At 45.0% G+C, this 14,679-nt stretch overlaps 1 protein-coding gene across 2 annotated transcripts in view; it reads left to right on the top strand.

The window, feature by feature from the left end:
* Positions 1-14,679, top strand: part of SH3RF2 (SH3 domain containing ring finger 2) — a 142,280-nt gene that overhangs the window by 70,135 nt on the left and 57,466 nt on the right. For both annotated transcript variants that reach the window (XM_082620912.1, XM_082620911.1), the window contains exon 5: positions 1,016-1,336. In XM_082620912.1, the coding sequence (XP_082477038.1) occupies positions 1,016-1,336 (321 nt within the window). The remainder of the gene's footprint in view (positions 1-1,015; positions 1,337-14,679) is intronic.

Below are 14,679 nucleotides of genomic sequence, written 5' to 3'. Positions count from 1 at the left end.
ACAATCATCATGATGGAAATTTAAGTAACTGTCCTGGAAAGTTTATTCACACAATCCCTTTTGTCAGCATATTTCCGATTTCTGAAGGACACGAACTCACAGGGCCCTTGGTGGGCAGGATATTCAAAATACAATACAGTCAGTGGTGGTGCTAGAGCTGGCTGGAGCTAGATGGCAAGGGCTGGGTGTTAGGTTTTCAGGAATCTTGCTAGCCAGTTGTTAAACCATTGGTAGATCTTTACACCACAGTGATTGGTAAACTCTACAGGTCGGGGTGAGGGGGGTCATTTGTTTGTTTGTTTTGTTTGTTTTTCTGATGTACCAGCACACCACTGACGATAAGAGGTAGAGAACAAGAGAGGATGGTGATGAGGTAAAAGTATTTAAAGGAAGTAGTAAAAGGTGGTCTTAGCCTTAGGTGATCCAGGGTCCTGAATGGATTTACATTCTGGTTAAACACTTATCGTATGAACTTGAGCAACTTCATCCACTCATTATTGCACACTCACTGAGCACCCACTCGGGGATACAGCAGAGGACACGTGTATAAGGTCTCTGCCCTCAGGTAGCTAACAGTCCAGCGGAGGAAAGGAAGATAAATGATTACCGTGTGGAGTGGGAAAGCATGGGGGCTGCAGGAACACCGAGAAGGGCAAACAGCCAGGTCAAGGGTGGAGGGAGGGATTCAGGGGTGGCTAGAGGAAGAGGGAAGGGTCCCCCAGGTAAAGGAGGCTGGGATGATGCTGAGAGAGGTGGGAAAATCAGAGCAGAGTATCATGGCTTGTTTTAAATTCTTCAGACCTCAATAAGAGTCGTACCTACATTGCAGGAGAGTTGTGAGAATTGATTGATATAGTAAAGGAATTGGGATATATTGATAACAGATGGAAGCTGACCAAGGAATGACAACTGAGGCGGTGGCATCTGAGCCGACTTCAGACTAGCCTGGGTAAGACACAGCCGCTCACACGAGATCAGGATGACTAAATTCTCATCAGACCTTTTGTCTTTTCAGCCAAACCTCACTGCAAGATACCTCCTAGAGAAGAACAAAGGCCGTCAGTCATCCCACACAAAAGGCATGTCCCTGGTGTCATCCTCCAGAAGCAAGGCGACCAATGCACCCACACTCCGAAGGGGCCCGGGGTCCAGGAGGAAGGGGCCCGGGCAGTTCTCCATCATGACAGCCTTGAACACCCTCAACAGGATGGTGCACTCTCCCTCGGGGCGCCATATGGTGGAGATCAGCACCCCAGTGCTCATCAGCTCCAGCAACCCCTCTGTGATCACCCAGCACATGGAGAAAGTGGATGCTCCTCCCAGCCCTGTGGGGCAGGTAGGGAACAAACCCCTGGGATAAGGGTACCTTGGAGTTGGGCAAGTGACCCACACCGTGTCACAAGCAATCTTGGACCTTTAGTACCTGCTAAGCCCCTATAATGCATTAATAACAACTAATGTCATTATGTGTCAGAGCTGTCTATACATGATCTCATTTCATTCTTGAAACAGCCTGTGAGCTAGGTGTTATTAGTATTGTTGTTGTTACCGCCATTTTACAGATGAGAAAACTGAGGTTTAGAGGAGGGGGGTTTGCTTTCCCTTGCTAAGAGCCATGGCATGGTTCCTGTCCCTTAGAGAACTTCCCTCCAAGGAGGTAATGACATCTGTTTTCTGGGATCACAGTTTAACATTCACTGTTCCATCCTCCAGTAATGTATCAGGCATCATGTGGAAGGGAAGAAAAAGAAAGAAAAAGACTATGGGTTATTGGGTGTTTTCAGGACTAGCTATATACTTTGCAAGGCTCAGTGAAAAATGAAAATGCAGGTCAAAAATGGTTAAGAATTTCAAGATGGCAACAGCAGAGTATCAGACCGAGTGAAAGGTCCTTCTGAGCACAGACCCCTGTGTGACTACACATGTCACACATCCTTGAAGCCAGCCCCGGTGGTTTTCATATGGAGCATTTAATGAGATAATGTATGTAAAGTGCTTAGCACAATGCCTGGCACATACTGAGTACCCAATAAGCATTAGCTCTTAATACTATTGTTATTAATACAACTACTGTTATTATTAAGCCTGGCCACTGAGTTGCCAACTGAAGGGAGATAAGCCAAGGGGCAGTCCTGGCAATCTAGAAGCAGAACTACTTCTAACAGCATGAGGCTATTTAGGTTGAAGGATGCTTTAAAAGATGAAGGACCAGAGGTACAAGGCAAAGTAATTAAGAATTGCATGTCAGGTATTCTGCTATAAACACTCTTTGGAACCATGCAGGTGACAACTTGAAAAAACAAACCTCAACTTGCACTGATGTAATTTTTATTAAGCTGTAAATCTTGTTTTTAAATATGAATCTCTACCTTGGGATTAAATGACTTAATTGGACTCATCCCTTTTTAACAAGACAAGGAGGAGGAGAAAGTCAAGGGTTCCTCAAAGACCTGTGTGCTGGTCTAAAAGGAAAACAATCACCTGCTACAGCACTTCAGACCTTATACCACTGTCTGCATCTCTAGGAGGCTGGCTGTTGATGTCATTCTGCCCACCACTTGCACTACATACACGCTCACACACAATTACACTCTCCCCTCCCTATACACTCTCCTTGCATTAAAAAACTGTGAAATTCTCTTCCCTTCCTACACACACACACTCCAAACACTTTTTTACAAGTACATACACACTTTGTGCCCCAAGTTCTACACCCCGTACACACACATATACACACACATACATGCTCCAACATGGGAGCCTAGTGACTCACAGTTAAGTGAAAGACTAGCAGAATTTTTCTGAAACCATTCTTTCTAAATATATAGACATAGGTATACGAAGTACAGCCCACACTCAGTAGATCTAGGCTAGCTCACTCAGATATAAGTTGGCTTCCCAAAGGATTTAACCAAGAGTCACTTTCCCTGTGCCTTTTTCATTCTTATCCCTGGTCATTTACCTCATCAACAGAGAGTCTGGACCGAAGCAGAGAATCCTAGTAGGATTCAAAACAAGTAGTATTCCTTCCTAATGTTCACAAATGGTGAGAATTCCAAAGTGTGGCATTGGCATGTCCTATCCCCAGGGAACCACTGCACAGTACTGATAGCCTTTTCTCAATTCACATGGTGGTGGATTATAAGTATTTCTACATGTTTGCCCAGATGTTGTCAAAAGCACACTCTTAAAATGCCCCACTTATGAGCTACATCTAAAGATGAGTGGAAAGTTGAGCAAATGACAAGATCTCCTGCTTCCTTTTTCTCTAACATCCTTGAGAGCTGTGGTTGGGTCTAGCTTATCAAACTCCCCCTCCTTCCCCATCCCAGCACCTTGATAGCTGTGGTTGGGTCTAGCTTATCAAACTCCCCCTCCTTCCCCATCCCAGCACCTTTCATAGTACATAGTCCCTAGCAGGTGCTCAGTAAATCAAGGAATCAAGACATTTGGCTTAAACATCTGGGCAGATGGTGGTGACGTATACATAGACAGGGAAGACTGGAGGAGGAATTGTTTCCTATAGAAAGATCACAGGTAAGTGTAATTCTTTCAACCAGTAGACATCTGTTGAGTGCTTACAATGTACTAATTACCAGACTGAGTCCTGGGGATTCTACTACCAAAACATCAAGAACAGCAATAATAATCTCAAACATTTATTGAAAGTAAAAGAATTGATAGGTAGAAAAGGAAGGAAGGAAGGGAGGGAGGAAGGCAGGGAGGAAGGAATTCTTTCCTTGTTGCCAGTGTCCTGAGTCCTACGCTCCATCCTAAAATATGGTAAGAGCCTTTGTAGGTGAGGTACGCTCACCACTTTACAGTGCCGTAATTAAGACCCCCAAAGAAAAATGGTTTGGCCAAAGTTCCTATAATTAGTGAACAGTGAGAGTCTGTTTTGACCGTAGAATTATGTGATTCTGGCCCATAAGCTCCTGTCACTATGCTTCGCCATTAACAGAGACGTCATCAGGCAACACCGTTACATCAATGTAGTGTATCTTGAATGTCTGTAGCCTCCCTTTTCTTGCACATCTTCACTTGACTCCAAGGCCTTCCAGCATTCTCTTCCCTGCCCACCCCTCAGTAAAGAATTTACCCCAAGTCTTCTGCACCTCAAGAAGGTTTTCATTTACTATCACTTTGTTCCTTTATGAACTACCATGTCCAAGCATTGTGCATGGTACTGAAGGCACCAGGAGTAAGCTTTTGCCCCCAAGGAACTCACAGTCTAGCAGGGATACAGAAAATAAATGACTGACTACAGTGGAGTTAGAGCTTCCTAAAATGAGATGAGCACCCTGATGGCACCCACACTGACTTAGGTGGTGAAGATACTTGGAATTTTACAACACAGAACTGTCGACAGAGAAAGTTACTTCCTTTCCAACTTTCCCCAAGCCTCTTGGTGATATCAGAAAGTCTTAGTTTGGTGCTAGTCTGTCTTTAACATCCTCTATCAGGTTTTGCTAATCTCCTTCTGTCAGGAAGAGAGAACGAGGCATCAGGCTCAGAGCTTTGGGCAAGCAATTGCCCATCTCTGAATTACATAACACTGTATGTTTTTATCATGTTGTCAGATGGTTATCCTCCATATCTTACAAGTGATACCAGTTCTTGTTCACAGAAGTCTATGAAAAATTTTTAATACTTTATTAAAATGTTAAAGCTTTTTTTTTTAAAGAACAGTGAGTTAATAAAGGTACAAGTGGTATGTGGATATGGCAAAAACCATGAAGATGGGACGCAATGCAGTTTAGAAAGCACCAATCCAGAGTAAATACATGCATAATTAGAACGTGTAGGAAGTGCTACGGAAGCAGAGGAGAGGGCATTTGTTAGCTTCAGTCCTGTTCCCTGAGAGAGGGATATTTGAATATTTGAACACTGGTCCTTCTGTGACTGACGTGTAAAAAATCCAGGAAAATTTTTTAGGGAAGAGCCTCTTTAAAGAATGTTAAGTCCCCACCAACTAAACGGAGGGGGCTTGGAGGAGCAAGGAGTAGGTTTTCTGAAAACACCTCTAAAGAAACAATGAAGAGGTGGATTATCCTTCACCTCTTAAACACCAAAGGGTAGCAGTTCCTATCTTCTCACAGAGAGAAGCTGAAGCAAGGAATTCTGTTTTCCTGTTGTCATTGTGTCCTCCCACCCTTGGGAAGCCACCTGACACATCTGGCTGGAACGTCAGGAAGTGACCTTAAAGGTGAACTTTGGATTAAACACAATTGTGCTTGAAAATAATTCAGGATTAGACCTGAAGACTCTGAGTAGGTTCCATGGGAAACGGCACTGGAGGTGGTTAAGAAGGGGGATTGGAACCAATGTAGTTGGCCTTTGGGCGAGTCCTGGAGATTATCTCTAGGTCTGCACTGAGGACGGCGATGCCTTCGAAGGAGAAGGAAAGTCAACTGCATGGGACACGAGTTAGAAAGAAGTCCGTCAGTAATGCCTCTTAAGGGAAGCCACAGTGCCAGGCCCACCCTGGAGATTCCAGAACTGACTTCTTCAGGATGTGGAGTCGGTCTGTCCCATCTCCCCTCTCACAGCACCATGAGGTGCTCTTGTTTTCTGTAACTCTAGCCTTCCTAAGACATTCTGCTCCCCCAGTCTACGCACCCTCCCTGCCCAGGGAACTCAGCCTCTTCCTCCCTTCCCCCTCTGGCTACTGCCAATCCCTCCAGCCCCCTCCTTCAACCTGCCCCTTCCCCTGTATCACAGGCCCAGGTGAGTGCAACTGCAATGCAGCTATATAGAAAGCCTTTCGTCATTCCAGAGTTCTCTCTTTCCCTCACCTTCTACATCCAGTTCGTCAGCAAGCTCAGCTTGCCACCTAATTTGCAATTGTTTCTATTCATTCTATCCCACTGCCTTAGTTTTGGTCCCCATCACTGCTTCAGCCTCTTCCTGGTCTCCCAGGACCTTGCTCAATCTCAACCCCTCATCCTGCCGACCCCCTCACCCCTACTCATTCTCCCAATCATAGCCTCCATACTCTTGAAAACCCAAATCCGTTTGTCTGCTTCTCCTCCCCAGACCACCAATGGTTCCCTACAGTCTTCAGAAGCGGCAATACCTGCCATTAACTAAGTGCCCACTAAAAGTCAGAAACTATCAATATGAGATGATTTACAGACATTATGACTATTCTCACAACCCTTCAGAGTAGGTGTTCATTTGCCCATTTTACCAAACAGAAAAGGTTTGGGACAGAAAAATTAGATAACTTGCCCAAAGTCTGAAAGCTAGAAACAGACCCAGGATTTGAGGCCAGACCTGTGCCTTCTCTCCTAAATGAGTGAAGGCATTCTAAACCCTCCCTGATCTGATGGTAGCCTTCCAGCCTCCCCCCATGTCCCCCCCCACAGGCACACACACAAGTTGCAGTGACCTACTCAACATTTGTAAGCATAGTGAATACTAGACCGCCTCTTGGCTTTTTGTCCGTGTACCCGGCATAGTGCCTGCATTACTCTGGGCAATGAACAAATGTTTGTGGAATAAATAAATGCTGTTCCCCCTGGAATTTATTTTTGGTTCATTTGCCTGTCACAGTCACATCCATACCCCAAGCCCTGTACACATACCATTTCTTCAAGGAAACTTCTGCCACCCCTGTTCTGCAGAATTAATATCTTTCCCCTGTGTTCACATCACATTGTTTACACTTGTGTTCTTAGTACTATAAGCATCCCATATGTATCTTATCACCAGGCTTACTAGATTGAAAACTCGTTAGGGGCAGGGGTGGTATTTTATTCATTTATGTTGCTCTTGACTTTCCAAAGCCCCAATAAAGTTTTCTAATAACATATTTTGCCTCAAGAATCAAAAACAAAGACAGAGGCCTCTGATTTACTTAAATAACTACCAATCCCTTTCCCCTCTTCTGATTACCCAGAAAATAAAAGAAGTAAGATAGAGAGGGGAAAGACAGGTCACTGAAATCATTCCTTATGATGTGATTCCCTCCCCCAGGCCTCCTTCATCCCATCCCAGGATGATAATGGCAAGTCCAAGCATCTTTCCTGGGCTCCTGGGAAGATGAGCTGTCATGTGCCTTAGGGAATCCTGAGGTCTGTAAAGCTGACTCTCCTTTCGATCCAATACTCAAAATATTCTGAAGAAAGTAATTTCTAGGAGCTTCAACTATAAGTCCAGATCTCCTGTGTCCCTTTGTCTCCATCTTTTGTAGAAATCTCCCAACCCAACTTTACAGTACTCAGGACGGCCATGAGAGATGGTTTTTACTGAATAGTAAGATAACTTTTTTTCCTTTGGACACAGTGTCAGTGCTAATGTATGTTTAAGATTCTTAGCTAATCCTCCTTATAAGGTAATTTACAGACATAAACTTCCCCTATGCTAATATTCTTATTTTGATTATCTTCCAATATAAATCTCTATCTTTACAATTTTCACACAAAAAACCCCTGCCCACAAGTGAAGCTGTCAGAGCTCTCTTGAACTGGCCGGATTGGCCCCAAAGAGTCGTGAGTGAAAAGTGGGGAGGCTCCACTAAATGAACACCTGTCCCCTCAAACTGTTCTGTTCCATGTCATCATTATCTGCCCCAAAGTACCTTCTATGGGACCTAACAGGTGCTTGAAATATGTTTATTAAATTTTCAAGAACGTACCCCTTGGGTGGAGACAGTCCCTTAGACTGTTCTCATACATTATCAGTTAATGCCTTAGCAGGAGTTCCCTGGCAGACATCTGAAAGCAAAAAAAAAGACACAGGGTAGAACCAGAGGGCCTCTGCTGCCCTCTGCTCTGCCAGATCCCCTGGGTAAAGAGCTGTCAGGAGCCACCTAGAGAAGCAGTGTTATGTCCAGGGGAAACCACTCCAGCCTTAGGCCCAGACACCTCTCCCCCGTCTCAGCAGTGAGACTTCTGACAAGTCCATAGCCACTCTAAGTTTCAGTTTCCATCTTTTTCATCACTGTACAGATGTTTAATTGTCTTCTGGCTTATTCTGTTTCTGGTGATAAACTGTTCTACTGTTAAAAAAAAAAAAAAAAGCAGGAATAACCCCTACCTCACAAGGCTGTCGGGAATATCAAAGATGTAAAGTGGGTGTAAAGTGCTTGGCTCCCATTTTTATTAGTTTTGTTATTATTAAAAATGTTAGCAGTCAAAATTTCTTAGTAGTCAGTTGCTAGATTTCTCTTCAATCACTCTCCTCCAGGTTTTTTGAACTTTTTTGTAACAGAAAATTTCAAACACATATAAAAGTTAAGAGAAGAACACAGTGAGCCCTCCTGTACGTATCACCCAGTCTCAGCAATTATCCACTCACAGGCCTACCTTATTTCAGTTATACCCCCGCTCATGAACCTGCTCCTAATTGAGTTATTTTAAAGCGAAGCTCAGACATAATATCATTTCATCCATACACATCTCAGTATCTCTTTAAAAATTTCAGGGAGTATTTTCTTCCAAGAGTTTAACATAAGAGTGATCCCATTATCACACACTAGAAAATGGAAAATAATTTCTTAAAAACATTAAATGTTCAGTGTTCAAATGTCCATATTTGCCTTATAAGTTTTTTACAAGATGTTTTGTTTAAATGGCATCTAAATGAGGTAAACACCTTGCATTGGGTTGATATGTCTATTAGATTTCTTTTATTCTACAGGTCCTCTTGCTTTTGCTTTCTCTCTCTGTCTCTCTGTCTCTCTGTCTCTGTCTCTGACTCTCTCTCTGTCTCTCATCCTTTGCCATGGACATGTAAAAAAAAAAAGCCAAGTCATTTCTCCTGTTGAATTTTCCACTTTCTGCACATTCTGGGTTGTACTGGTTGAGCCTCTGCAATGTTAACACATTCCTCTCTACCATTCATGAGGAACCATTCATGACCATTTATTCGGGGCTGCAAAATGGTGACATTCCAAATCTGTCATCCCTCCTGAACTTTTTTTTTAATATTTATTTATTTGGTTGGTTGTATCAGGTCTTAGTTGTGACAAGCAGGCTCCTTTAGTTGCAGCTTGCGGGCTCCTTAGTTGTGGCATGCAAACTCTTAGTTGCTGCATGCCTGTGGGATCTAGTTCCCTGGCCCGGGATCAAACCCAGGCCCCTTGCACTGGGAGTGTGGAGTTTTAACCACTGCGCCACCAGGGAAGTCCCCCTACTGAATTTTTTTAAGCTGCAATGCTTCTGTAAGATTGACTACTACCTTCTAAGAGCTGATGATGTGTAAGATCTTATACTGTGAGTTTTAACTAAATTATTTCACAATGATCTCCAAACTTTCATATCATAGGCCCTCAGCATATACTGGGGAATCCAAAGTTCATGTCTTAACCACTATATATTTATTCTCTCCCCACCCGCCCCGTGTTTCTCTCTCTCTCTTACTTGTTTGTTCCCGGGCGTTTCCCTAGTTCAAAGACAGGACTCATTTCTCACCACCTTCTCTCCTGGCATGTTTGCCATCACTGAACTGCTACTCCTTTTTCCACTGGCCGCTGCCAGCTGGGCTAATCTCCCCTGCCTGCCTGTGCCAGTCTCCTTGTTTACATCCTTATCACTGCCCTCAAGCCGGCCTCCTCATCCTGGCCCCTTCAGCCCCTCCTGAGGACTGGTTCCCACAGCTGGGCTAAGACCAGGAGGAAAAGACCAGGTTTCTTCAGCCTGGAGAAGAAAGGGCTTCAGTGTTGCTGTGGGAATAGGAGTCGACTTTATTTTTCCAAACGTGGGTTTATAGACTGGTTTTGTGTTCCTGTGTCTGGAAGAGGAAAGGAACATAAATCAGCACATGAAGGATTTCATGAGGAACAGGGAGAAATCTCTCCCATCACATAGATTGTTAGAAACTAAGTACTGAAAATGCTGAAGGAGCCTATGGATGCTGCTGTTGGATTTTGGGGTGGTCTTTATTTTTCCCTGTAGAGGAAGGCAGCTTAATATAAATAGAAGGGCTCTGAGTCAGGCTAAGCTTCATGCCATGGCTTTGCTACCTAATAACTAAGTGACAGTGAACTAAGTACTTTACCCCATTAAGCCTCAGCATCCTCATCTGCAAAATGGGTAGGTCCTTCCATGCGAGGTCTTTTCAGGGATTAGCCATAACTCAGTAAGCTGCTGCCATTGCTCTTACCTGCTTGCCTCCAAGCAGAGTGTTTAGAATATATCATCATTGGTGTGACTGAGGAGAACCCCTGGCTTAAACCGGGCATTGAGCCAGACATCTTCCAAGATCCAGGTGACCCTTCCAATCTGAATTCCCTAAGGTATATTTTTCACAACTCCTGGCCGACAAGGGGGTGATCTTGTCTCGTTTTATATGTGAGAAAATTGGCAGGAAAAGGTAATTCCATAACAGAGTCAACGTCTTCCTCCAAAATCAAATAAACTAAATGTGGTTTAAGACCAAACTAAGAGTCCTTTTACTGCATCATTTAATGCCTCATCCGTGAGCCATGTGGTCCCAGGCTGCAAGAGTGATCATTAGTATAAGACAGGTGCCATCACCACCTGATGTGCCATGATGTCACCAGTTAGGCCTAAGAATCTGATCCAAGTGCTCCCTTCCATCAGTTGCATGACCGGGGAAAGGCATTTTGCTTCTCTAGGTCCCAGTTTTCTCATTTTCTAGGTAGAGTAATAAAACAGACCTGGCAGAGTATTATGTTGCTCAGTTAGCAAATAGCACACTCTGAAGGTAAATGACACCAGGAAGAACAGCTCCCATTATTTAGTTAATGATGGTCCTGGTTGTGATTCCTCTGGTCTTTTCTCAAGCACACTTTCACACAAGAGTTCTCTTTCCTTTTTGGCTACTGCAAAGCTTTCTCAGCCCCAGTAGGTGTCAGGTAGAGTTCTCCTCTAGGAGCTCTTTAACAAAGAGCTTCTTGGCACTTTAGGGAGAAACAGTATAGTAAGAAGATAAAAATAAGGGCTTTGGGGTCAGCCAGCTCTCACCCTGCCTCTTACTGAGCAATATAACATTGGGCAAGTTACTTAATCTCTCTGGACCTCTGTTCTTCCATCTGTAAAATGGAAGTGATGTGGTGATTTTTTTTTTTTAAAACCTCTTAAGATCGCTGTGAGGATAAAATGAGGTGATGCATGTACATGAGATAATGGCCAGGGTTTGGCAGTGGTAAATGGCCCAGTAAATGTTCACTGTATGATTAATGTTGGGTCAGCTCAGGAAGCTATGACCTGCCCCCATGCCCATGCCCCAGGGCTGGCCTGTGCAAACAGGCCTTGCTAAGAATGCCATCCACCAGCAGCACGCTTCAGAAGGATGCTCCATCGGAGCCTGCCTGGGGTGCAGAGGCTTCCAAAAGTCCCCGTGCTTCCTTGTTAAGCAGTGGCAATTCTGGAAGCAGGGAAGGAGTATGGCTTTGGGCTTGTATCTTGCGGCCCCTTGGGGTAACTGTATTTGCTCAGCTCAGACCCTCCGCTGTAATCCCAAGGGGAACCCGCAGGAGGGAAGCCACGAAAAAAGACTTTGGACAAAGGAGGAGACCAGGGTGGAGACTGAGGCAGGGCCGTGTTTCCACCATCTTTTCTTGGCACCTTTCAGCTTTTTCTGTAAGCCACATCCTCATCTGGTCTAGTTGCCGAAGCCCCTCATGGCCCACCAGTGAAGCAGCCAACAAAGAGTTGTCAGGTGCCCCCAATGCTCCAGGCACAGGCAATACAGTGGACCAGGGAGACCTGGTCCCTAAGCTCGTGGAATCTCCAGACCAGCAGGGAAGACAAATACTAAACAAAGTATTATAAATACCTGATACAAGATTGTAAGTGTGCAAAGTTCTGTAAGGTTGAAGGATGGGGAATGAAGAGAGTCTGAGGGTGGTCAGGGAAGCCTACCTGCAGGAAGTGACCTTCAGGTAGAGAGAGACCTGAAGGATAAAGGAAGTCAGCCTGGGGAAAGAAGGAGGTGAAGCGAGACCCTCTCCTCAGCCCCAGCAGCCCAGTTCACTTTATACTGAAGTTAACGCCAGAAAACGGCAGTGCTCCTGGAGCACCATGAGGCCTGCAGTGCACAGATCCCCGCCCTGCCCAAGCTCCCTGAGGTACTCTGGGGAAAAACCTTTCTTATTTCTGGTGACCAAATCAAGTTCGGTAATTAACCCAGCTTGCTTCTTTGATTCAGCATTTCTTCAACAAGAAGTTAACTTTACATCATCATTCTGCCCAGTTAATCCTGGCAGGTGAGCCACTCAGGAGCCCCAGCCCTGCCAGGGTTGAAAAAGGGAGCGGCCTGGCCTGCACCGCAGACATTTTAACACAGACTCTTTAGCCCTGGGAGCCCGGAGCAAGGGTAATTGATACCCAAGGCCACTGGGGCGCTTAACACACACACACACATACGCACACACACTCACAGAATTCAGCATGAAGGAAAAATAGGAGAGGAAAAATAAAATAGAAGGGCAAGAGAAAGAGAAAAGAGGTGTACAGGGCAACAGTCAGGGACAGGGAAGGTCGTATAGAGAAGGGAGACATGGACATTCCTTAATGGCACAGGGACCTTGTCCATGTGGCTCACATTTGCAAGGACTCAGTAATAGCACCTTTCACACAGACCTGTTAGGAAAGTGAATGAGATATTCACATAGAGAAGGATTTGTCAACCTCAGCACTGCTGACATTTGGGGCCAGATAACTCTTTGTTGTGGATACTGTCCTATGCACGGTAGGGTGTTTAGCAGCATCCCTGGCCTCTACCTACTAGGTGCCAGGAGCATCCACCACCTGGTTGTGGCAACAAAACATATCTTCAGACCTTGTGAAATGTCCTCCAGGGTCAAAATTAGCCCCAACTGGGGACCACTTATGTGCAGGAGATAGCACAGGGCCTGGCGTACAATACATGTAGAATAAACGGCAGCTGACATAAGGTCTGTGCAAGGCAAATGCCCTTTCTGAATATCAGACCCTTCTTCCCAAACACATGCCAAGAATATAAGGGCTTTGGAGAAAAACTGGAACTTTCCGTAGGTGGGACGGGTAGACTTGCCAGTGCCATCACTGGAAATGTGCAAACAGACTCATGTGCACAGGGATGGAGAGGCTGAAGGGACCTATATATTCACTGGATTGTTGGAACAGGTCCACTTTCCACTCTGCTCAGCTCAGAGGGAAAGGAGCTAATTTTGTGGCGTGGGTAGCAGGTGCCAGGCCCAGTGCCAGGGTCTTACATACAGACCAGCCTCTGTGAGTACTGTGAATAGATGTTATTATTTCCATGTTAGATGGAGGAACTGTGACCCAGAGAGGCTAAGTAACTAGCTCAGTGTTACTCAGCAAGTACATTTCAGGATTTGGGTCAGAACCCAGGTCTGACTCTCTTCCATGCCCATGCTCTTTCCCCACCCAGGTGGCAGGAGTAGGGCTTCTCATATGCCTACTTGATCATTCACAGTGAGAGTTTAAGAGCAATTCGAGGGCAGCAACCAGGCTTAGTGGGAAGGAATGATGGGATTGATTAGCAATGTCTGTCATGGGCCCAGGAATAGGAAAAGGAGGCAGGTGTGCCAGGTGTTTGCCATCCTTGTACAGACCCATAATCCAAGATTCAGTGATTCTGTATCATCTTAGCTGGCGTTTTCTGGGGTCTACACTGGACTAGGGGTACATCTCAGTTTGTTCAGCAAATTAGCTGCTTTCGTGCTTTCTCGGGGCATAGCTGAAAATCAAGTCTTCTCCATAGGTGAGGCTTTCTACAGAGGGCACAAGGAGCCTGTTCTTAACACATTGTTCTCATGGAGAAACAAGGTAAAAGCCCCTATCACAACCCTTTGTTAATGCTGGAGGAATTTTATTTTTGATGATTAATAATGTTCTCAAAAAAGAAAAGGAAAGAGAAACTTCTGAGGAAATGGGCCATTTTTTTTCATAGAAAAGAATGTTTGCTGTATTTTCAAAGCACAAGCTTTGGAAGATGCAATATCCATCCTTCTCCCTCTCTTCCCACTCCAAAACAATCCAGCCCTGGTGGAAAATTGCACAACTAGATGCATAATAAAACCTGCTTACATGTGCAAAGAACATTGCAAACTCCAGTTCGTCTGTTTCCAGACACTTCGGCTAGGGAAATGTGCTTTCTCATGGCTGAGTCTAGGGCAACCCTGAGGACAGAGAGGGTAGAGTCAGAAATGGGAACAGATCCTTCCCTCCTGCTGGGCAGCTTCAAGCTGCCTAACTGAGCTCTTGTGCTCCACCTGCTGCCTTGGCCTTGACCTTGATCTGTGCTGGCACTGATTAGGGAAGGCTCCTTGCCTTCACGGTCCTGTTCACAAACACAGTGTGCCCACCAGGTGCCAGCCAACCATTCATTCAATAAAGATTTAGTGATTCCCTGTCATGTGCCAAGTTCTGGGCAAGCACTGGGGAGACCAACCCTAAATATATTTGAAGCAGCGTGTACCAGGTCATAGAGAGCATTCATAGTTTTAATCCTTCTCTTGCATCCCTTTCAAGTGGGTAGGACATGAATGAGATTGGAGAATGTCTACCCTTGATGTTCAAAGTCATATTCCCTATGCCTGGGATTAGGCCCTTGCTGGGGCCTCACCTCTCTATGCAAATAGAGAAAGCAGTCACCAGGGGAAGGACTATGCACTGCAAACTATTTTTGCTATTGGCACCTGGAAATTATCCACTATTCATTTATTTGCTGGGGAGGTGCTACAATAGGAATGGCAAACTACAG

Source organism: Mesoplodon mirus (genome assembly GCF_964341445.2).
Source record: "Mesoplodon mirus genome assembly, chromosome: 5".
Taxonomy (NCBI): domain Eukaryota; kingdom Metazoa; phylum Chordata; class Mammalia; order Artiodactyla; family Ziphiidae; genus Mesoplodon; species Mesoplodon mirus.
Note: the sequence above shows the minus strand (reverse complement) of the source record. Positions and strands in the feature narration are given on the sequence as shown.